The 25869-nt window shown below is 35.0% G+C and overlaps 1 protein-coding gene across 2 annotated transcripts in view; it reads left to right on the forward strand.

Moving 5' to 3' along the window:
• Positions 1–25869, forward strand: part of LOC105564583 — a 273416-nt gene that overhangs the window by 218495 nt on the left and 29052 nt on the right. For both annotated transcript variants that reach the window (XM_012017053.1, XM_012017052.1), the window contains 2 exons: positions 10068–10236; positions 12910–13064. In XM_012017053.1, the coding sequence (XP_011872443.1) occupies positions 10068–10236; positions 12910–13064 (324 nt within the window). The remainder of the gene's footprint in view (positions 1–10067; positions 10237–12909; positions 13065–25869) is intronic.

The following is a 25869-nucleotide window of genomic DNA, read 5'->3' on the forward strand; positions in this document are numbered from 1 at the left end:
TTGTGTGATACGCATAAATCGCGATTGCCGACGACGCGAGACAAATAGTTAATAAAATAGATTAAAGGTAAAAGAAAAAGACGCTGGCGAGGCTCGCGTATCACGCAATCTGGCCTCGTTGCAACTACAATGAGTCGCGGAGCAACGAGCGGAATGAACTTTCGGAAATTCGAATGCATCGTGCAGTGCCGTTTCATTATGTGCCGCAGCGCGATCCCAGCCCGTGCGTATCCGCTTCGTGTGTGGGGATGAAATTACTTTCCCGTGCGACTCTCCTCACATGGATGAGTCCTTTCCGTCCTTTTGCTAAAATACACCGAAACCCGTCGACCTTCCGTCCGTCCCCTTCGATCTTCCGCTCGCGCCTATCGTCTCGCATAACGAGCTCGACATTGCAAAGTACAGCGATGCAGCAGAAGCGGAGTTTTAATCCATTATATCTCGAGATTAAACATGAAACTGTTGAGGAAGAGAGTCAATTGTTAAAGGATTTCTTGAAAGAGCACAGTATTTTCAACGAGCGCACAGTGAATCGCGCAAGATTTTCGAGACATTTGTCCGTAATACTAAACTTTTATCCATAATTTGAATAATATCTTAAGAAAATATTAACACTTCCGAGCTTTTGATCTTCTCGTTAGCGTCCCATACAAATTGCACGCCCGAGGATAAACAAGAAATACGTGTTTCACCATACGATGAACGGAGTTTTAATCCATTATATCCCAAAATTAAACAAAAGACTACCAAGCGACACTGAATAGTCGAAGAGTTTCGTGAGAACAGAAGACAGAGAACAGTTCCCGCATATTATGAACATCGCAGATTAGAGAGAGATTTACGTCTTTAATACTTGTAAGTGAAATCAAGAAATATTTACGAAAAACCAACGTATGGTCTAATAAACATTGAAAATGTTTCTTTCTTTACCCCCTCTATTTATTTAATAAATGATAGATAGAACTCGGAGCATTTGCTAATTTGTACATTTAAAAGTCTTTGCTTATTTAGGATGATGGCAAAAATAGGATTTGTGTCTTGCTATTGACTTGAAAAGTGGAATCAGAAGACAAATCTAGTGATACAGTTACTTTGGGCAACGTGAAGCGGCTTTCACGCAAGTTAGTTCTAGCGCGGAAATGTGATCTGTTTTTACAGCTGGCTAAATAAGCTACGACTGCGAGTACGAAGTCCTGCAACGCGCGAAATGGCTCTTATTAAGGAGCACGCAAACAAGGGCGAATAAAGAGAGCAAACCTATTTTTCCTGAGCTTATTTATCGCGCGGGCAAAGAAATTTAGGAGTTGAAAAATCAACGAACGAAGGTTACGATAAATAACGTGGAAATATTAATAATAACAATCCCTTAATCTCTTCATTAAATTCCGCGTAACGTCACCATTTTTATTTGGATTAAAAAATGTGTTTAATTTTTAATTGCTTTGTGAATTATTAGTGAATTTTTTTATAACATTGTCGGTGAATAGTTTGCATACTTTTACCAGCTTTTAACTCGACACACCTTTTATCTCTATTTATTTCATTTCTCACTCTTTGACTACAAATGGCTTATAAGACGACTCCGCGGTTTCTTATCAGTTTTGTGCTGACTGTGACCGTAATTTGAAACTTTTGACCATACGTTATATCCTTCTTATACATAATCACAGAGATACATTGTCATGCGTGACAGAACGTTTGTTGTTTCAGTTAACTATAGAGTTTCGTGTACAATTTAGATATCGCTTGATAAGGGCTTAAACCAAAGGTCGGAACGTTGTGCGTTACATTTTAATAAAGATTGGCCAGTTGAGATCGACTAATTGTAAGATTTTATTTGATAATTATTACTGGCAACTTTAAGAAATTTGTATTGTTTTTTATAACAAATAGAAAAATGGATTTTTGTGTTTATGAAAACAAGTATACTTGTAAAAACATAAAGTATATAAATTATTTGATAGATAACATAGTTTTTAGCGAAATAGTTAGTCGGCTTTTTAACTCTGTTGGTTTTAAATTTGATAATCTCGGAATTATTTTTTGTTGTTGATATTATAAGAAAAGTATCATGCGAAGAAGAATTTTTCTTTGCAATTGCGTGTTGAGTAGAAATATAATTTAATTAAGATATACATATAGCGTCAAAATCGAAGAAGTATTTGCGGAACAACTGTGCCGCTACGGTTTAATATAGTATTTGAACGCTTAATTTCGAAAAGAACGAAAATATCGTGAACGAGAGACGATCAGGAAAAGCAATCATCGTGCTATAGTATAAAAATAACAACTTTCTCCTTGTTAGGCGCCATTGGTTTTAACGATGAGAATGTTTTTCGTTCTTTTACACACAGTACGAACAGTATCGAATTTAATAAATTTGACATGTAAACTCGCTATGTATCTCGAATGCTTTTCCTAAATATAATATTGTAATGTAGTATAATTTATTAAATAGTAGCAAAAATTCGGAATAATTACTTCGTACAAATTTATACTTGTCTGAGCATGTTTGCAAAAATGTATCCATTTAAACACATGAATGACTTAATTATTAAATTTATTATCGGTGAAAATTCAAAGATTTTGTTAAATAAAGTGCCCGGGAATATTAAAAATTATTCTTTGGATAATTTCAAGTTAATTTTGTTAACTGGCGCCCGATTACTGAAATATTTAATACTGGAATTTTTAGAACTCGATGAAAAATTCATTTTTTGCTCAAGAATATATGTAAGATAGATGAAGGCTTTACGAAGTATCTATATACCGACGATCTTTCGATGTAATCCATAAGTAAAATAATCGAAATACCCGTTTGTCAAATTTTACCTTATGAAACTACATAGTTGACATAGCTGAAACATTTCTAAAATGAACGATCAATCGTAAAGAGCTATAGATACATGTCAGATATCCATCGATCATCGATATGATTAATATTAAAGTTGAACCGGTATTCATCTGACTCCATTTGTTATATCATGAAAGTCACGATGATATTTATGACACATGTCTTTGTAAAAAGTGATTTATTAAATCGTTTATTGAAAGCGATTTTGTTTCTGCAAGAAACAATCTTTTAGAAGAGGATATTCGATCCTTTTTTAGAATTGTCTAATATTTTATTACCCGACTTGTGCAGTAAACACTGTTTATCGTGTTTAAAAAAGATTACATCTTTGAAAGAAAAAAAATTGTTTCCGTTAAATGTATTTTTTGGTCATTTAAAATTTATTTGTGCAATTTTTCTGTTTTACTAGTTAGATTTAATTAAATATAATATTAGTACAATTAACTCAACAATTATAATATCTGAGATAAAAAATGTAAAACATTGTTAATGGTGCAAAATCACATCGGCGTGTAAAATACATTCTTCATTAATATAGCCTAATGAATATTCATTTTTTATAATTACCGATTTGAAATTAATTAGTGGCTTGTAAAATTTATGAATTTTCTACGTTTATAAAATTTTTTACAGTATTTTAATTTTAATTTAACAGATGCTTGTAAGTATCAAAATATTAAATCAATTTATCGATTTTAAGGATGTGAATTTACTGCTTCAACCAACAGGCTGCTTCAAGATTGACAAATAATCGGCACAGTTGGGATTTGGAAAACAGAATCGCCAAATTATAATTAGGCTACTAAGATCCAGTCTGACCGATAGATGTCTGTTTTTTGTTTCTTTTCAATGTGGATTAAAATTTTTTAGATTTTAACGATTCTGACCTATTGTAAATAAAACACAAACGTTTCCTCTTTCATTTAAGACTAAATGCAGACAAAAATGTCAATTACTCTTTAAGTGAGAACAATTAGAATTTTGGTAGGCGACATTAGGTGCCTTTACCCTATCTTTACGCAAAAGGAATCATGAAAATGGAATATTGTATTTTTAGATTAAAGCTGGAAATTAATTACACATTTCGGGCCGATTTTGTTGTCGACGCCCACTGCTCCTCTTTGTCCACGCGTAACATATACATTGTTTTTACCATAAGTAATATTGGTACATTTTCTATTTTTCCTTTCCGGTCTATCCGAGTTTTTCATTATTTAAAGTCGTCCTGGTTTGCATTAACTCAGATAATAATCGGGACTCTACCGTGCACTACTTGATTACAAAAATAACATCAGAAAACGCATTTGATGTTTTACTTAATAAACATAACAAATTGTGTGAGAATCATTCAAGCGGAATTATCGAGAAACAGGTGGTAAAATTTTAGTTGAAATAACCGAAAGATATTGAACGCGGTATTTCATAATTTCCACCTTGTCTGACACACACACGCAACAAACGTGGAAAAGGAATCGCACTTGTGCCAGGTGCACGATCAACTCGGTAAAATTCATTCTATTTAATGGCTTGGAATGGATTTAATTACGCTGAAGGCATGAAGATGAAGACTGACTATGTATCAGAATAATTAATGCCGCACAGTATTTATTGGATGGTTTAACGTGAAACCCGAAATGTTTGAATTCTGATCTTTCAGTGGTGCCATTCAGTATTTTTTCAACGCATCTGCTGCATGTACATATAAAGTAAATTCTTGATATTTGATTGAAATAGATGACATTCCGTAGCAAACATTTTTACTGCTTTTGCGTTTCAACACAGTCAAACGGATTGACGAGTGCTCCGCAAACTCTTTGAAACCATTTTCAATCTCGTAATGGGCATTTAAGTATTTATAAAAAATTGTCGATCAGCACTTTTTATTATGAAATTGATTTGTAAAATCAGTTTAGTAATAAACAAACATTGGAATCTGCAGGAATTGAATCCCTTCGTCTAATTCAAACGAAGGCAAAAATATGCAAAAGACATCTTAAGGACCGCTAAAAGATTATGACGTCTTTTTGACATCTTTTAGACTCCTCGGGACACAAAGTTTCGGATAAAGAGCAAACTTTCAGGTACTGGCGGCTGCACTTCCCGAAATGTCTCTCTGAAATCGGCTCCGTCGCAGCCATGAGGGATTTTAATAAGCGGCGCGTAAACTCGTGGGAACGAAAAAGTGACGAAGTTCGAGTGCGGACAGTAGATCGAAGTCGCGCGGAATCGTGGAATCCAATTTAAATAATACTATCCTTCCGGCAACTTCGACTTCGGCGTTTTCCCCAGGGAGAGCAAGCGACCGATTGCCCACCTCCGCATTCGTTGCCCTTTCCCCCTCTAACTATTCGTCCCAAAGGAGCTTAAAAAATGATCCGCCAAAAGAAATTACAGACGCGCGCGCGGTTCTTCCGTCGACATCTCTTTTCCTCTTTCTTCCCTTCCCTCCCTCGCTCCTCCCTCGCACTCCTACTCCTGCCCCCTCTTTCTCCCTCCCTCAATCTTTTTCTCCCTCAATTCCGTTTGGGACTGGATTAAATTCTCCATCGAATTCCGTAGCGTTCTCATCGGAAAAGAAGATTCGCCCAAAAACGTTCGCGCGCGAGCCAAGCTGTCGATATCCCGCAAAGCTTAACGCCGAGCAAGTTAGAAAATATCAACGACCTCAGCCAGATATTACGTAATTTCTTGAGCTTAAAAAGTAGCCACGACCGACCGCGAATGATAGTTTCTAGCGGCGAGTGAGAATGACAGCCGTATCGTTCGCGCGGAAATTATTTGCTAGACTAAATCCGGAATAGGGTATGTGAACGTTAATGGGAAACTTGAAAATTGAATCCACACATTAGATGCACGATCGAGACGCGATTACCTGGTCATTACACATTTCATCGTAAAAAGAAAGCTGAACAGTCCATAAGTATTTTACGATTGCTAAAGTAGAGAAGAAGAGTCTTCGTAAAATCTGTCTTTAATTTAGATCCAAATTCAACATAAGAAATCTATTCGCTTTTCATTAATTTTCTTGTTCTCAGGAATCAAGACTGTAAGATAATATTTTGAGATATAAAGTATCAATATATGTACTATATTGTATATAATAACCCAATTTAAATCACATTTATTTATATTTTTAAATAATAATAACTTATGTAATATATTTTGCTTCCTCATAAAGAAAGCTGTTTTTTAGTTAAAAATTTATTTTTTAGTTTTTTTTGCAAATATGTTCAAAATATTTTAGAACGTCGAAAAACACTTTTTCTTCAATGTGGCGTGTATGTGTGTAATTCAAAAGTGTGCACTACCTAACTTTTGCAAAGTTGGAGGTTTTGGACCGATGTTTTTTATATTAATAGAGAGTATTATTAAACGATGTTTGTTATTGATTTTGGTAATAATCGATGTAAGACTTCATTTGTCTCAAAATTATTAATTGTGCCAGAAATGTATGTTTATATTCTAAGAACAGTATTCATGGTTCGTTCTTTTATATTTCACAGAGCCTTATTAACATATTAAATCATTACCTGAATTAGTCTTGGAATAGATCGGACTACGAATACCGACTTTGTAAGATTTTGAGATATTTAGATAAATTTTTTAACACGAATAAAAGGATATTATTAAAGGATGGTTGGTATTGAATTTAGTGATAGTCGGTAAAAGGGTTATTAAAAATATTGTTTAATATTAATTTTGCGAAAAATAGCGTGCACGCTCTAACGTCTGCAAAGTTTGAGATATCAAGCAAATTTTTATTATTAATATCATTCAAGGATGATTAGTATTTAATTTGGTAATAATTCAAAATGATTTCATCAACATTATTAGAAAAAGGTATAATTACATTATCAAAGAAAGGTGCAAATTGGAAATTTGCACACTGCTTCCTCATCAATTTAATTCGTTAACACAGCTCTTCCTAAGTTATTTTATAAATTGGGTTTACTCACAGAAAAAGATTTTTTGGCAAATTAAAAATTTGCATTATTAAAATTTGATTAACAAGCTTCCTCCATGAGAAAGCCCAGATTTATAAAATACCTTACCCTTAGGAAAAACTGTGTTAACGAAATACGTAAACTGATGAGGAAGCAATGTGCAAATTTCCAATTTGCATATTTTTTATTATAATAATGATTAATTGATTAATAATCTACCATAGATTATTAAAAATATGTGTATTAGCCATGAAATAACTTTAGAATTGTCAATAAATCTTTTATATTCTCTTTTTATATTCTATTTTCTTTGTGAGAACGATTATGATTAAAGTACGAGTATTTACAAATTTTCTATGATCGCATTTACAATAATTTTTTATTCGCAATGTACTGTGATTGTCTGTCTTGTTCACTTATTGTATGTTAATATTATGTCTTCTAAGAGAACTTTATTATTTCAAGGAATTCTTATTTCAATATTTGCAAGTGTTTGATAGATTTAAATTTATAAATCACATGTCAAATTTTTTCTGTACATTTGATTCGTATACTTTTAGTGCATTTAATCGTTGAAATCACGGCTTGTGGAAATTTTGGACACTTGTATAAAATTACGAAATTTTTAAACGTGACTTTAATATTTCACAATGATCTATTATCTTTTTCATATTTGATTTATTCTTAATCTCTAAAACGTCTAAAATTCCGAAATTTTCTGTAAGTGAATTGGATTTTAATTTCTAAGATTTTACAATGAGAAGATATCTGAAAATTATTCTATGTTAAATAATAAATATCCAATTTATAAATATCAGAATAAATATTTCTGAAATTTTATATAGTTAAGAAGATTCAAAATTATACGACAATATTAAGCGTGAAGGTCCATCTGAGCCCTAAAGTGCATCAGGTAGTTAAAGCACATTCCGCCGAGTCCCTTTAACTTTCGAATTCTCGCTTTTACCAGCACAAAGGCACTCGTGTATTGAGCTGGGTCTCCTGCTTGACAGCTTCATTTCACCCTAAGTGGTTTCGCCGTGTCGCATCCGCATCGCGGACATTAATCAGGGGATTGCCTGAATGTTTCAGCAAGTGCGTTGAAGGCATCCTACCGTAACTCATACTTACGTAACCAATCGCATTAAGTTACCGCTATCTATGATAAACTGTTTCATTTGTTTGACACTTTGAATTTTTAATTATTTGCGCCATTGATCCGTTCACATTTGCCACATGTCGTTTCCTTTGTAATTTCATTGACATTGGTAATATGACGTTAATATCACAACTATGTAAAATTAAAGATTCCTTGAATTAATTAAAGCGAGATATTCGTTCTTAATAAAAGTACCTTTGTGTTATGTACTCAAAGCGTTCTCGTTCATTTAAATGAAGAAGAGAAAGCTCAGTAGAATTACTCTCGTTATTTATCGTAAAATTATTAAAATTATAAAGAATGGTTGAATAATTTTCTTTTAATATTCACTCGAATTCTTAGTCTGACTATCTCCGACAAATATTAAATGATCAATTTTGGATCTAACTTTATGCGCAAATAACAATTCCACTTTATAATTTATATTATAAAATAATTAGTTTATATTTAGTTTTTCCAACATTTCTCACAATTTTATTTGTGAAAATATAAAAATTTATTTAATGTTAACCAAAATATCGATTTAACCAGAAAAAAATTGCATTTTGTTACAAAAGATAGATCTGACAAAATAATACATGTAACATTAATTATCCATTAAAATTTTTGTATATTTGATATTTGTTTGTGTTATCGGCAAAAGATTGGGCTGATAAATGGTGAACTTTCCTTTTTGTTACCAAAATAAGTGAGAATCAGTGCAGATTGGAATTTTGCGATTTACACTTGAAAATCTTTATTTGAAAATTAAATTAAACAAAATGTATATTATGGAACTATAACCGACCGGATTAAAATAATGTAAAATATAGAGGTATAAATTTTACGATCTTTGGAGTTTAGAAATCTTTGGATTTCAACAAATTTATAAATTAAAATCTTTATATTCTTAAGCCTTAAAACATTAAATCTAACACATCATCGAATTATTAATTTCTTCAAAAGTTTTATGCATGAAATGAAATATTGTATCGTAAAATTGCTATTTCAGCGCCATGTAATATTATCAACTGCTGCTTACAGCATGTAATTTACAAAAGCCAATAACATGCAATTTACAAAAGCCAATAACATGTAGGTAGAACAAAAACGTTCGGAGAAAAGACGGAGAGAGAGAGAGAGGTATCAAGTGACTTGATGTCATCAAATTTGCATAGCAGCCGACTTGTGAATCGTTGTTGGACAATTGTACTGAATTTCAACTACAGGCTCGCTTGCGATTCTTTCGTTTGCGAGACCCTATTTTCACAAACGTGCCAATTCTACGCAAGCCGGGAGAAAAGACGCGACTAGCGCACGATTTTCGAGACGCGTTTACGCATCTGATCACGAACAATCCGTTCCCAATTTCCTGGCATGAAAATTCGCGCGCCAACGGACGTCCGGTGCATTGGAGAAAAAGCTTTTTGCCGACAGCTTTCATCGATATAGATGATGTAACCGCAAGTCGATGCGTTCTGCTTTCGCGTCCGCCTAACTGAAGCGGAAGTAGATGTTATATGCCAGGTTATATGCCCCATATCTTTTTTCTTCTAGTAAAGAATTTCCGGGTGAGAAGCATGGTTGCGGTGAATTTTTCTCTTGTGCTTTCTCGCATTTGTCTCTTCGAACAAGCGTATCGATATATGCGTTATGTTCCTATTGTAATTGTGTCTGACATTTTTTAGGTCGGTTTTGTATTTGCGTTAAAATTTTCTCAATGGCAAAATATTCTCAAATCCTGTTTTTTTTCAATTTATTCTCTATTACTGAGAAAAACCGTAATATTTTATTCAAGATTTAATAGAAAATATTGATGTTAATATAAATTTACAGCATTTAATCATATAAAAATTTCATACGTATGTGCGTGTACGCTTTTTCTTTTTCATTTATTTTAGTTAAGCTCAAATTATGCAAAATATATAAAATATATATAGTATAAACTAAAAAATACATGCATATTTATTAACTAGATGCAAATATTGTACATTTAAAACAGTTATATTCATAATATGAATATTTCATTAGAATGTCGATTGAAATTTATTCGATTTACTTGTTGTATAAGCAACTAAAAATATTCACGTGGCGATCAATGATGACTGTTGTGTTTTGAACTGTGTTATAGCTCCATCTCTAACAATTAGCGACGACTCTGGACGTATAGTTTCCAGGGAAAGGCATCTGAAAGCAGGCAGTGTCCTCAGACTCAGGTGTGAGGCGAGAGACGTACTTGAGACGCTCAACGAATCGGTAATTTGGACCAGAGGAGACGAGACACTTACAGAGGACATTAGGTAAGTGCCTTGAACAAATCATAGCGTATTGCAACCGTTTGTTTCCATTTTGTAATAGTTGCCATTATACTTTATATACCTAGATCGTATAATATTATTTCAAAAAGTAAGTTTTCTTAAAATAAATTTTCGCGAAACTATACAATAATAGTTGTGTGTCGCCAAAAACTTATTTTCAAATCCGTTTTGTTCTCCATCCTCTGTCCATATTTTCTATTATTTATATAATAGCACTTATTTTTAAATAGCATCTTAAGGCCTTGCTTGTATTTTATACTAAATTTGAAAATATTGTGCAAAAGCAGCTACGAGTTTTTTATCATGATTAATTTTAGAAAACTATAAAAGTCTTTGTATTAGAAATCCCGAAAAGATATTTTCTATATTGTTTGGTTTCAAATCTAGAGACCTGCTCGCTTTAATACAAAATGCATTACTGCCAAGAAGTAAAAATGTAAGTATAATGTCGTCGCGAATTTCTTTGTCGTAATCGATTTAAGATGACACGAGACCTTGCGCGGTTTTACAAAGAAAGAAAGAAACGACGCCTTTTCTCGAACGATTCTATTGCAGATCTGGCGTAAAGTAGGTTTTTAATTAAATTATCAAATTGTGACAAAGCTGGAATAGACAAGTGCTTCGAGGTTTGCTCGAGATCTACATTCTTAAAAGAAACGAAAATTTCTCATCTCACTATTCCCTCGGTCTTCCATTCTGTTTTTGCCTTTTTCTGAACGATAATTGGGATCTAAAAATTCTGCATTATTCCCCAACATGAATTGAGAAATAAAGAATTGTGTCGTACCGATTTTTATGGATTTAAAAACGCATAGATGTTTGTAAGAGTTTTGTAAAATATCTACATTTATTTTATACCTAGATTATACATACTTCTTCATATATGTACAGTACCGGCCAAAATTATATCACCTTTAGGTTTTCCAAGCATAACTTTCGTCAAAGTGCATCGAATGTGCTAACAATTGTACAGTAGACACCTGATAACAGGTGCATCTTGTAATGTACGGGAAGGGTAATGAAATTTTACAAAATACACCATGATTTTCGAATTTTTCATTTGTGCACTTTAAAACTAGTTACGCTGAAAAAATCAAAAGGTGATATAATTTTGGCCGGTACTGTGTATATGGTTGTAGATTCTTTTATTAACACAATTTTGTAGAAATAAAATATTGAAATATTTTTATTCGTATACTAAAAATAATAATCTTCATAGATTTTCTGTTAGAACCACGGAGCAATAAGGCGTTAATGCACGCTTGGAATATAGGCGAATATTCACGCTCGGTGCAAACACGATCGTACCCCACTTTATAGTTCTACAATTTCTCCCCCACGTAGAAGCGAACGTCTTTATGTACTTTATAAACACTTCATATCGATAGCTCTCTCATATCAATTTACAAAGAAAAGTATGTGATATACATCTAAATGAAACAGCATTGCTGTAATAATGATCGCGCGCGTGGTTCTAGCTTGTCACTTAATAGTTTGTCGCTTATACTTGGCGCGAGACACTACCGTGTCTCGTGATATCAGCCTTGAAAGAAGATTTTTCTAATCTACTTGTAAGTTTTTATTCGCATGATATTTTATTCTAACATAATTTTAAGGACTTTTATTTATTTCTTTCTACTTTTACAATACGTAAATATATAAAAAATTGTTAATTATTACATTAATCAATTTGATAAAAATTGAATCATAAAATTTTAAGCGACAACTTTTTTTGTAATCAAGTGCGATTAATGTACATACAAATCTCAATGGTAGAAATTTTTTATACGTGAAGAAATGAAGTGCTAAAGGTAATTTTCATACAATTTGCAAATCTTTTCAAATTATATCGGAAAACTAAGTTTTAGCTCTGTTCTTTATTGGCTTTAGTTTCCCGTGAAGTATAAATTCAAATAATATGCTCTCACGATAAATTCATCACTCAGTCCCGAAACGAGTTTCTTAATTAAATCGCCGGGCAACGTCTAGTCGAAATCGACATGCAGCAGACTAAGAATTTCTCCAGCATTTTATGTTCACTCAATGAGATCATTTCCAGTCCTGTTCTTCGTAGCTGCTTAACGATAACACAAATATACAGAGGGTTTTATGTTCCTCTTTCTTCTTTTTGTAAACTTATATAGAATAGATATTTTCTCAACAAAACATAAAGATAGTAATTTAAAAGTAAGCGATCGGAAATCTACAAATCTACAAATTGATCTTTGAAAGCGCAAATAAATAAAAAAATCTCATTCGTTATTTAATTTGATGTGTAAAATTTTAATTTTAAATGTAAATATATAAATTTTTTACCTTTTTTTATTACACTTAGAAATAATAATGTCCAGTATAATTTTAATTTGGTCATTAAATCATATTGTGCTTTATTAAAAAAATTGTCTAGTAAAGACACAATCTTGGAATTAAATTAAGAATTTGACTTTAAGAATGAGAGCAAGAGAGAGATTAAATTTTATTTATTTAAGCGCTTTGAGATTAAAAATAGAATTCAAGTGAAAGAATTCGTAGACGGGATTCGTAAAAGGATCCAGAAACATTCTATACATCCGCGTATTCCGTATTGTATATCAATGTGAACTGGACAGGAAAGAGAAACGTGGATAGAAACTCACGGTTCGATTTCGTTTCCAGCGAGAACAGAACGACAGAGATCTCGGCGGGCAAGGAGGTCCTCGTGATCGTCAGTACTCTCATCGTGGAGAGAGCCAGCCCCAGACACGCGGGGAACTATAGCTGCATGGTGCCCGGCAAAGCCAAGACCACCGTCGCGGTCCACGTTCTTAACGGTGAGTACGTCCTTTACGTGCACACGTGTGCCGACGTTACAGTCTTTACCTGTCGCCCGTCCTGAAAGGAAAGAGACAATTCAGCCGGCACGTCGCTCGTTACTTATCAAAGCGAAACGAAGTTCCCTCATAGCCGAGGGAACGTCGGATCAGACTGCGCACTATGGATTAACAATTTTCAAACTCGGATCGTCATGACCGAATGACGATTTCGTTTCTTCAGTTCGTTTCCACGACCTTTTCGTTCGACGGTTTCCGCTTTGCAACGGAAGCGCGAGCCTTCCACGTACAAAGCTACATTTCTAAGCTCAAACGAACGATTGCGTCAAGGCATGTCAAGTCTCATAGAAAATTTCAAAGTTACTACAGTTACTCGCAGTTCACTTTTAAGGGCGACTTTAACTGCACGAAAAGGAAAGATATATGTTTTATATGCAGTCTAGGTGTGTGTTGGTATGTATCTGGAAAATTTTACGGCAAAGAGGCAATATTCTTTGAGAAAATATTCTTTCTTATTAAAATTCTTGGAATCCTTATCGATCGACTTTCTTCGTGCAATCAAAGTAGGAAATGTTAAAATTCCACTGTCAAACATCGCAAACATGTTTATTGTAATAATTAATGCGTTTCCTTTCAAATATTTCGTCTGTCTATAACGTTGAAACCCCATGAAAAAATACACATGTAAAAATATATTAAAAATATATGTAATATATGTAATCTATTTTCAAATATGTGTTATATAAATTGCATATATATACATATTTGTATATATAAGTGTATATATAGAAAATATTCGTATATTCTTGAGTACAATAAAAAAACTTCTTTACTTACATTCATCAAATATTTGAAACGGCAAAAAAATGATTTTATTTTATATACGCAGGCATATATTTCATATATATTCTAATATATCTGTTTTATATATTAGATTATGTATTACAAAATATATTTTGCATATTTTACGTAAATATATAGTATTTTCTTATATTTCTTCTATATCATATGCGGCAAAAAATGATTTAATTAGTTATATGCATTCTTATATTTTATATATACATTTATATGCATTAACGTATAAGTATTGATACATTATATAATATATTTTGGGATATATACTTTTTCATGGGGGGAATGTATGTATTTATAAAAATTACATATTTTAAGATTGAGAAATTATCTTTAACAATGGAATCGCCTTCGGACGAAGATAGTTCATTGTTTCCAACGTTTCCCTAAAACTTCAACAAACGTAACGAACAATTTTGTTCCTCTAAGTGCTTGTTAGTGTTTTTTTTTTATTAGGTTTCCACGTGGACTTTTTACACGTGTACCTTCGTTGCTTTGCTCGCGTCATTCCAGCGAGGGTGGAGCGAGTTTGCACGACGAGTCTGGTAGTTACTTATCAAACTTGAATGGACCTGCTCGTCGCGCAAAAGACGGCGGGAATACGAAACAAGGTATAAATCGTAGGGGATTTGCACGGTGATTACTCACGGTTGAGCCCCGCGGGCACGTTTTTCGCTCCCTGCTATTTCCGGAAACAGCATGCGCTAACCGCGGCGCGCAGCGCGGTTATACGACGGCCGCCGCCTTTCTCTTTCTGGCAATATAGAATGTTAATGTCGCTGTAGCTCTTCATTACGCCGCGCGGCTCTCCCACCGGTATTTCCGAAAATTTGCGAGGACGCTTAATTTATTCCAGCTGACCGCATTTGCGTGATAGGGAAATATTGTGCGTTTTGTCACGCGGCGCGCCCGCCCGGGGCTGCGCCACCAGAAAACAGCTTTCTCACGGCTCTAGACCCATCCGGCAACGAATTCAACGGGATGGATGTACCGAGTACTTTTCGCTTTTCCGAAAATGCCTGATTTATCAGCGAGCAGATATCTCGCGAAAAGCTTTCCCGCAGTCTCCGCGATCTGAATAATGAACACGTCAGATCTGAAATGAGAGCTACCGTAAAAAGATTTCTATCAATTATTTCGTAAGCAATATCCCGAGTTTTCCGATTCACCGAATCGATTATCGCCCGAGCTATGGCAAATGAAATATTCGTCGGAGAAAAGTGAATGCTAATGGCGAGAAAGCACTTGATCTTTTAAAAGCTTGATGAGAATCTCAAAGAACAGGGAAAGCCACTCGCGCGGATCTATGACGATATGTTATAGAACAAGACATTAATTATAAATCCGGAGGCAGTTTGCAATATGTAATACGACCGAGGCGCAAGGGCGATGAAGAAATCTCTTGTAAAGCGTACGTCTTTTCCGAGGCGAACATCAGTAAGATGGGAAATTCCTCTTTATCCCATAATGCGCTTAGCAGATGTACCGAAAACTCGGCGAGGAACTCGGTGGAGAGGAGAGACCGTGTTTCTTCGCAACATTATCCATTCAACTACTTGAGCCTGGCTCTCACACGACGTTCGGCTCGCGCTCGATCGCATCAATTCCAGAGCGCCTAATCGCGCCGCGATGTACAGAAAGGACGAAAACTATGTTTCTAGTTTCCGACTACTTAAATTTCTGCGAGGACTATTGCCGCTTTAATGAGTCTGTCGCGAGGATGTACAAAGAAGACACCATAGATCCCGAGTCGAAATATTGGTCCTATGTTGAACCTTTAAATCTATTATATAGTTTGACCTAAGACAGTAAAAGAGGTCGAACTCAAGTACAAAATTTACTCCCGCTTAAAAACTGATAGTGTCGGAAATTTCTATTTTTGCCAATTTAGCATTAAAGTAGGTCCTTTTAAGTAGGGGCTAAAATAAATTTTTAGAATTAAAGATTCAAGGGAGGAGTAAAAAATATAATGTCATCAAAGTAGGTTATTGCTGGTCTATGTAGGTGTATAGATCAGCTAAGTAGGTGTAAATTATCCTTAAGTGTCAAAATAGTATCAAAATTTCGACTCGGGATTGGCGTACACCATATAATACAAGACCGCGCATTGGTTAAGCTAAAGAAACTATTTCTCTGAGATTAAATAAAAGTCCAGTAAGGTAAAAATTCAAACAAATTTATTTGATTTCGAACAAACTTTTTTCTGGGTGTGCGTGCGATACAGTAATTCTGTAATTCTCCCTCGAGGGAAAATAGGCTTCTCTGTCGCATCGCAAGAGACTCTATCCTTGTCCCGCAACAGCCAGAGCAATAGAAACATGCGCGGTCCAGTAATATATGGTCTATGGGAGACACAGTTATATTGTATTGTCTTTTCCACCTAAGTTTGATTTGACTACAATTTTAATCATATATAAAAAGGTTGTATGAAATGTGATTTCATAAGATATAAACGAACATAATTGAATTCTCGTTGAGGTTCCGTTTCGAAAAAGAAGAGTGATAATCTTCCGGAGCTTTCAGTAGAGACAAAATCCAGTAATAGCACTTCGGAAATATATCTTATCTCATCATACAAAAGAAGAACGTCTTTTTACAGCTCGTTCTACGGTAAAAGATAGAAGGGCGTTGATCCCTAAAGCTTTTAGTCGTGATCGCCGAAGAAAAACAGAAGCAGAGGAACAAACAGCGGGATCTTATAGTATTGATTGAATGTAATATACAGTAAATATTTACAGTAATAATATTTACAAGAAAAACATGATTTCATGACAAAATTATAAAATTTTTCTAGTATTTTGAATGAAGAATAGAGCTGTTAATTGGAATGGAACTTGGAAATATGATTTTTGAAGTGTATTTTCGTGCACGTAATACAAGAAAATCCCATCAAGAGAAAAGCACCAAGAATCGGAGAAGAATAAACAACTCACGAAACTTACGCCGTTAGCTACACACAATACAAATATGTTTACGATAAAATAATGTTATTTAAAAATCATAGCTTGATTTTTATCACACGTTTTATTGAAAGCAAGAAACTTTTTGGATCTCTGTAGCTGTTAATGTATATACGAGTATAAACGTATAAACTAAAAATGGAAGCACGATGCGCCCGATATGATAAAATTCTATTTTATTAAAACGATTGCTTCTGTAGTAAGAAACGTATCCAAGGGCAGTCGATGCGAAATAGAAGAAAATAAAATAAGAGAATAAGGAATACGAGATGCAACTGCATCGAGAATATAATCAACTTGGAGTTTTCAGCAAGACGACTTATGTATACCCTGCTGAAAACTCGATGCAATATTTAAAGTCGTTGCGAGGAATCAGATGACGTATCTCTCTTCCCGTGAGAAACAGAAGGCACGGTTTCGTTGACAGGATCAATGCACTTTTAGCAACGTTAAGCGAGGACAGTCGGGGCTCGGAAGACGCTACGTCCGTTTTGATGTAGCTGACGGTGGCACAAATCTTTTGATACTTGGACAATGCACAATGCGCATTGTACTCCTTTCTCGATGGCCCATAACGAAACCTGCGCGTTTGCCAAGACGGCGAGAAAAAAAGGAGGGCCTCCCTCGCGAGGAAGGGCCGATGTTTTCTCGCCGAAATATCTGTATTCTCGAGATGAACAGACACCGATAAGAGAATGGGAGATAAGAAGAGAATATACGAAGGCGCAGCGTCCGTTTCCTTCTTTCTCGCGGACATAATACGCGCTGCTTTCAACGGCTCGCCTTCGTTTCGAAGCCACTTCTTCTCAAAAGTAAACTCGGCGCAAGGAAATCTTAATCTTTCGTGCGCCTGTCATAATCGCGAAAACGCACCTTTGATCTTCCTCAGCCGTGTCATCGCTTCATTCCTCGCGAGTGCGCTCGCTGCTGTCGCAATAGTATCGCTTCAATTTCGCGAATTACGTTTCGTCAAGATTAATCTCTCGAAATATTTTAACCAGCGCGCCGGAGAAAAGAAACATCATTTTTCACTTGTTATCATTTCACGTTTGTTATGTATAAAACTTCATATTTCTTCAATCCAAAATAAAAGTACCAGGTCACGTATGAGCGTAATGCATACTTTCAGTAAATTTAGAAAACTTGGTAAAGCACGGAAAATGTATAGGGACTCGCTTTTTTCCGATTTTGATTCACGTTACCAATAAATTCAGTGGAAGACTTTCGCGTCTCATGGAACATCGAATTTATGTTTCGCTTTCCACCAACACGTCGAGTGGATCACAAAAGATGAGCGTATATATTTCGGCGTCACCAGCAGTCGCGTGGATTTTTTCACCGATGGCCGGACGGCCACCGCATGAATAACGGAAGCACAATAGCGTAAGATTAAACAACATCGTTTGCCGCGTATAGGCGCAATCTTTATTCAACGTCGCGTCGTCGTTCGCTGCCAGCAGCCCCGCGTAGACGACGTCGACGAGCGGGACGCACGTTTCATGGAAATAGAAATGCCAGGCAGCCTAATGTGACGGCGACATGGAAATGGGGCGAGTCGTGGGGGACCGAGGGGTTGACGGCGGGGTGACCGACGGGGTTTGCACCGGAGGGACCGGTGAATACACCTCGGCGGGAAAGGAGCGCGCGTTATCGCGCGACCACTTTTTTCGTCCATTTGCGAGCTTTATTCCGAGCGGCGGCAGCGGCGGCAGCGACGGGCTCACGTCTGCTAAAGCGCGTCTAATGCTTCCTGACCCGAGGCTCACGTGCACGGATAAGAACGGCGTTAACCTCGGACGAGCATAATAAGGCACTCGCGCAAGACGGACGACTATGCAGCACGGAGGGTGGCCGCGATAGCGTCGCGCCGCGATCTTGCCCCTATGACGCCGGGCTTTTGCCATGAGCTTCTCGCGCGACTAGATTTTAGCCCTTTCAATACCGAGACTGTACGTATTCAGCGAGAAATTTGAATTTTTCATAAGTTTTTTCCGATAGCGTTATAAAGGTTTGAAAGAATTCTGGGCCGTTTGAATGCAGGCCGGTCTTGAGCCGAAAAAAGTTTCTAAAATTGCAAACTTTAGTACGTATGCACCTATTCGTAAAATCATGACTCATTGCAGTATCAAGTATCACATTTTTTTTCTGGGGAGAGTTTCATATGTTCTCATATGTCTCATAATGGTGCGAAAATCAGCGCTGAGATCAGAAAAATGAACAAATTAATAAAGAAAATAAACAAATGTGCTCTCTAACAGTCGATCGGTGGATTATCGCTGAAAACAGTGAATCGATTCGTTATTTTTAGTAATAATCCACCGATTGACTTTTAGAGAGTATTAGGCCTGGCTTATTCTTTTCTGGTTAACTGTTGATAAGGAGATTAGTCGACTCTCTATCTTTTTCTATACTATTACCTAAGAAGAGACAGAGAATCGATTAAACTGTGCTTAACAGTTGACTAAAAAATGAAAAACTAGGCCTAAATAGTGCAATGGGTACCTTCGGTTGTCCCGTCTTTAGAGTATGTACTCTCTAAAATCAATCAATGGATTATCACTGAAAACAGCGAATATTTACTGGTTCAGTGATAATGCACTGATTGATTTTTAGAGAGTAACTCTTCGGGGTACTTGAGCCCCTCCACCACTGCAAGGTAGTACCCGAGGAGGGGATTATCGACAAAAAGCTGTGCAATTGTGCGTATATTTAAAAAATGAATATCTACACGGAAAGAACAATGTAGCTGCTGTAGCTAAAACTTAGCAAAATAGGGACAGCTAATATTTTAGTTGTGATAGCTCAATATTTTGCTACTGTGCCTATTGTATTAGGTGCGACAGCAAACGGTTTGCTGTCGTAGCAAAATATTGAGCTATCACAACTAAAAATATTAGCTGTCCCTATTTTGCTAAGTTTTAGCTACAGCAGCTACATTGTTCTTTCCGTGTAGTGAACACAAATTAGGCTACTATTTAAAACATAATTATCACTTATAAATATGTCAAGTTTCTTTGCTGCGCACTCCCGATTCAATATTCATCGCAACGCGATTACCTAAAAACCAAATCCGGGACCGAAACGTCGTTTGTTTTTTTAAATGGCCAATGTAGGTCGTTTTTTAAAAACTACATATCATTGGTTTTATATCACTGGCGATTAACTAGCATTTATCGGTACCGAATCATACAAATACTGGTCAGAAAGCAGAACTTTGAGTCAAATATCATTGCGAAACGTTTAATTGAAAAATTAAATATCAACAAATCTTCTTCGTTCTCAATTATATAATTATAATATTTACTCATCGATAGTTCAAATTTGACATTTATACATCGATTTCTGTTGATTAAAATTTATACCATTGAATAAATTTACAAGGAATACCGAGTGCAAATAGTAACTTCGTGCAATTTGCAATCGTATATTTTTTGTGTTTCCTTAATTTCCTGTCGTAATGATTAATGCCGAGATGTTATATAAAGTGCCATGAAATCTCGTCAATCATTCTACGGGGTTTGGTCAATCATGTCACGAGATTTGATCAATCATACCACGAAACATAAGTACACATTTCATATAAGATTGATTACGAGAAATTAAATATGAATGATTCTTTTTTATATTATATGTATTTTGTAGAAAATTCATTAATTTATTACACATGAGTACGCGCGAATGAAATCGTACATCGTAAGTTTGTCCGCAAGTTTTAAAGTAAACGAAATTTAATGAATTTCTGATTACTTTTGGTATTTTATTGACAAATATTGAATTCGTCAATGAAAGTTTTCACTTTTCACGAGTTTACACTAAATGAAAATGATTCATGATCGAGCCCGAGATTTATCGCCCGACGGCGCTAAACTCGTAAGTTCGTAAGAGGGAATTTCGGACTCCGTGGTTTGGGATGGACCCCTGCTTTCGTTCCCCTTAGAGACTGTCTAATCAGAGGGTGCTTTCCAGCAAAGTACACAGGCGACACTGTGTAACACAGTGAGTCGTTTTATCTTTGTTGTTTGTCAGTATTAAATAAGGATGAAATGATTCTCTGTATTACGCCGTGTCAATTTAATCTGTAGGTCTGTTCGCATGCTCCACATGCTCCTGTTTGCCCCAACGACCAGTACCGTCACTTAAATCGTAAATAAAATGACTGTATTGGTCGTTGGGGCAAGCAGGAGCATGTTAGGACATGCGACACGAACAGGCCTTGTGTCTCTTGCTGGAAAGCACTCAGAATCAGGCCATATCACCGGTAAGGTTAGTATCCGCCAATTTTCTTACAATTAGTCAAAAACCTGTCATACCAACCCTATAGCAGTAGTCAACTTTAACAATTAACATCTCGCTTCGCGGGGCAGAGCAACACTTTTTTCTGCCAGATTTTTGTTTTGAGCAAAAATTGCGTTGAATGAGCCTAATTTCATTCGATTTTGGAGGTGAGGAAGCTGAGGCCCGGCTGCACTAACGTCACGTAACTTTAACTTCGCCTCTTTCTGTTTCCCTTAGAAAGAGACAAAGAGTGAATTGAGCTAACGTTAATGTTAAGCGACGTTGGTGCAAGCCAGAGCTAAATTGGATATTTACCACTTTATAAAACTGACGCGAATTAACGAAAAATGGCGGATCACAGCGTAATTCCTTATGGCCAGACTCATGATTAGAGAGAGGGTCTGTAGTTTTTACATGCCGGTATTTCTCTATAGGAGACTTCGTGTATGCAGAAATAGCTTATTAACGCACCAAGCTAATATTTATCGTGACGTATTTCGTGAAAATGGAGCTCTAAAGCGGTCATCTCGCTCGGGGCATTCATACCGGCGATTCACACGTTGACTAAAGTACGAGATAAACGGTATTGTGACGCATTAGGAACAATGTCAGCCGCAGGGATTCCATGCTCTGGTATTGATCGAATTGAGTCTGCCAGTTCACGTTGTCATTAACGTATTCGAGCGATTTGGCGCGTGACTAAGATTATTAGCGAGTTAAATTCTCTAGTATAATCCACGCCAAAAGAAATGAGGCTGTAAATGAGCAGTTACTTCAAGTTAAGAGTTGTGTTATCTACTTGTTATTACATGTTTAATTGGTATATTTTCAATTTTTTAATATTTAGAAAACGCAAAATATACATTTTAATGTAATATGTAAATAAGAAATTGAATTAAATTTATAATTATAATCATTACCTATATGTGAAAGTCTAAGTTCGCTGTACGACTAGCTGCCGTAATACCTATTTGCTCTATTGGACTGAAATTGAATTTTGAAATTTATAATAGACCTAAGAATTGTGTGCGAAATTTACATACACACTTAGACACGTGAAAGTCTTACAGCAATAAAAAAAGGCTTTTAAAATGAATAAAGTATAACTGCAATACTATTAATTGTTAATTTTCGCTGTCGCGGTTTTACACCATTGTCTTCGTAATGGAGACGTTGAAACAATTACAGGAAGACAAATTTTTAAAACATTTTGCATATTTACAAGGTATTTCAATTTTGAATATTTGAACATATCTCGGAAAAAGTAAGAGGAAGCAGATTATTTTCAAAAATAGTAACTAAAAATTAATGTATTTGCGTAGGTAATATTGAAAAAATAAAAGTAAACTTTTAGCGCCAAATAATATATTAATAATCAAAATGAAATAAAGTTATCTAAAGAATAAAATAGCTTTGTACATTGACGAACACGTTTATATTTTTTTAATTAAAAATCATGTAATATTGTATAACCAACAACTAAGTACTGTGTTAATTAAACTAAACAGTTTAATTATATTTAACTAAATGCACGTTTTTATGTTAAATTTGTTTTTTCAAACTGAGAATAAATTCAATTTTTGCGATTTGATTTTAATTTCTGGAAATATTGTGATAGTGTACGAATAACAAGAGAGATTATTTCTTAATAAGTGTACCAAGTGTGAACATAAAATTATCATCTCATACAATATTAGGATTTTAAACTCAATTGTTTCAAATGTTTTACCAAAAGGTCACTTTCGGCAGTGTTTGTATAGGGTGTTGTATAATACCCGCCTCACCTCTTATTTGCAGACAGAGCGGACTAGACTAAGTCGAAAAGTCCTCTACCATTTTGCAATTTTTGCAATAGTTTACGAGTTATTAATTATTAAAAATCACTGTCTTAGCCCGGCCTACCGCCCAATTCAAACGCGCGACGAGATGCGGCCGTCCCGCGATCGGCGCGCGGGGATTTGTTTATTATACGCAGCCGTTGTCATGTGTCATAAACAGGTCCTCGCGCGCCTAGCAACACCGATCGCGGGACAGCCGCATCTCGCCGCGCGCTTGAATTGGGCGGTAGGCTGGGCTAAGACAGCAACTTTGAATAATTAATAACTCGTTAACCACTGCGAAAATTGTAAAATGATACAGAACTTTTCAACTCAGTCTAATCCGCTCTATCTGTAGATAAGAGGTGAGGCGGGTATTGCATAACATCCTGTATAATATAAAAATAGGAAGATAAAATCGAACAAAGTATAAACATAATACCTAATCGAGAAACTGTAATTAGAATACATTATAAACAATGCAATTGTGAGAACTTGATTTTATTTTCTAAATTGTTTTAATATTGCAACCTGATTAAATGGAACGCAGTCGTCTTGTGAAAGCTTGATTTTAACCATACTATGTTTTAAAGATTTTATCTTTAGTCGATTGTCAAAGCGTAATTCAGTTTAGTGAATCAGGAATTAGGCAATGTACGAATCGAATAAATTAAGTGTATATGTGCGCGTCTGTAAATAATTCACTAACTAGAATGAATACATAGAGATAAATGAGATTAGTTTTCACTAACCCCATTTATTTAGTGTATGTACAAAAAGCGATTTGGAAGATAATGAAGTTTTACTTGTAATCTACAAATTTCGGCATTCGTTATGTGTTTACATTGAAATTTTGCTTAATGAACCATAAATTTCACTTTAAAGGAAAAATCAAAGGAAATTAATCGCACATTTATTCACTATCGTAGTTACAAAGCTTATAAATTTTGAATGAAAATTATATCGCGTTACATTCCACAATGTATTCCAATATAAAGGGAGAATTAACATCATATTTTAAACAATTATAAACAATTGGCTTTTGTATATGTACCTACATCTGAAACAAATTTGTCATTACGATATCCGCTGCATCTCATGTATAAATTTTAAGTCAATCAATGGGAGAGTGAAAATGAAAGAAGATTCTCTTATTAGGGCATTTACATAAATAGGTAAGAACGGTAAGGGCCGAGCCTTCGGTTGAAGGTGCGCTTGAAGGGATCTTATTTCACGAGCTGCTAAAGGCATACGACATTCCCTCGAACATTTCCGGAGACGTAGCTTCACATGAGAAATCGTTCCGCGGTAAGATACAGCCGTGCCCTGCGGCTCAGTGACGTAATCCGGTAATTTCTCTTTCGTGTCTGGCTTGGGTAGTGAGCTCGAGACGAGTACGAGGGCGAAGGTTAGGCAGGACCAATTAAAATGCCACCCGGCCCCGAATGCCTTCGCCGCTAATCAACTCAGAACCGCGCAATGTTTGGGTCATTAAGGTACGCTCTCGGGGCCTGAATTTCCAAGCCGAATGTCCTTAAGCCAATTACAAGGAGCCTCCGTTCCATTTTGGCGTCTACCGTGACTTTAATTTCGCGGCCACGGTAAAACGCCATCTTGATTAATTGATTCTGATCTACTTTTGGAAAAGATACAAATTGTATTACCTTATTGAAAAAACCGTAGCTAATCGTGGTTTGCTTAAAGTATTTTGCTGCCATGACTATATATTTTTGAACCACAGCAAAGGGTTTACTGTCGCATTTAATACAATAAGCATAGAAGCAAAATATTCAGCTATCTCAACTAAATATTAGCTGTTCATATTTTACAACTAAAATTTATTATAGTTACCACATGCAGTTTTTAGCTACGGCAACTACACTTTTCTTTCCGTGCTATTGTCGTTTTATTGTACACTTCTTCAGTGGGTCAATGTAAAAAGTCAATAATAACAAAACATTATTAAAAATATTATTAAAATAAAGTATAGTACAATCGCTGATTAAACTTAAGGTAAAGGTAAAGGTAAGAGCTTGCATTAATTCTTAATTAATTGGAAATGTTAACATATTTTTTATTTAATTCGTGGACAATAATAATGAATAAAGAGCTTAATGTCCATTTCTATCAATGCAGATTAACTTTAATCTTGGATTATAACTTTCTTTTTATCTTTTTCTAGTTCTAAGAAAGTTCTAGTTCTAAAAGAGTTGGAAAAAGATGGCAAGTAATTTATAAACCGAGATTAAAGTTAAACTACATTGGCGGAAGTGGACATAAGACGTAATTATTACTGCATAGTTAACCAAGAGTGTTTCACAATTAATTAAAATACTTTTGTTGTCAACTACGGAACCATTTTTTATATACTTAGCTGTGACAATCTCTAATTTAAGATTTCAATTATTTTCTAAGCAAATCTCCTCTTAAAGAGAAAATTCTTTTGCATAAAAATTTTGCGAGTTTACTTGGAGAATAATTACATATACTTCATTTCTGGGTATTCGGAAAGTAAATTAAAGGATACCCGTGAAAAAAAAATTAATATGTTCCAAATAAGGAATTTAATAAAAGTTTTATAAATTCTTTATAAAAATTTAATAAAGAATCCATATAAAACTTTATATGTGCTGTTATAAACAGAGCAAAGGTCTTTCACCTTTTAATTTGTTTATATTAACAATTTATTAACTGTAATATGACTTTATTGAGCCTTATTAAGTCCAATTTATAGAATTTAATTAGGTTTTAATAAATATTTAATATGGAAATTTTATATGGTCTTAATAAGGACGTTGTACTTAATATGGTCTTAATTAAATGCTTTAATTAATGGAGACGGCTAAATGCTGTCATGATTACCGATAGCTATTGACTCAATAAGCGTCATTACGCATTTTT

Source organism: Vollenhovia emeryi, unplaced genomic scaffold (genome assembly GCF_000949405.1).
Source record: "Vollenhovia emeryi isolate VEMERY1.0 unplaced genomic scaffold, V.emery_V1.0 DF939162.1, whole genome shotgun sequence".
NCBI lineage: Eukaryota > Metazoa > Arthropoda > Insecta > Hymenoptera > Formicidae > Vollenhovia > Vollenhovia emeryi.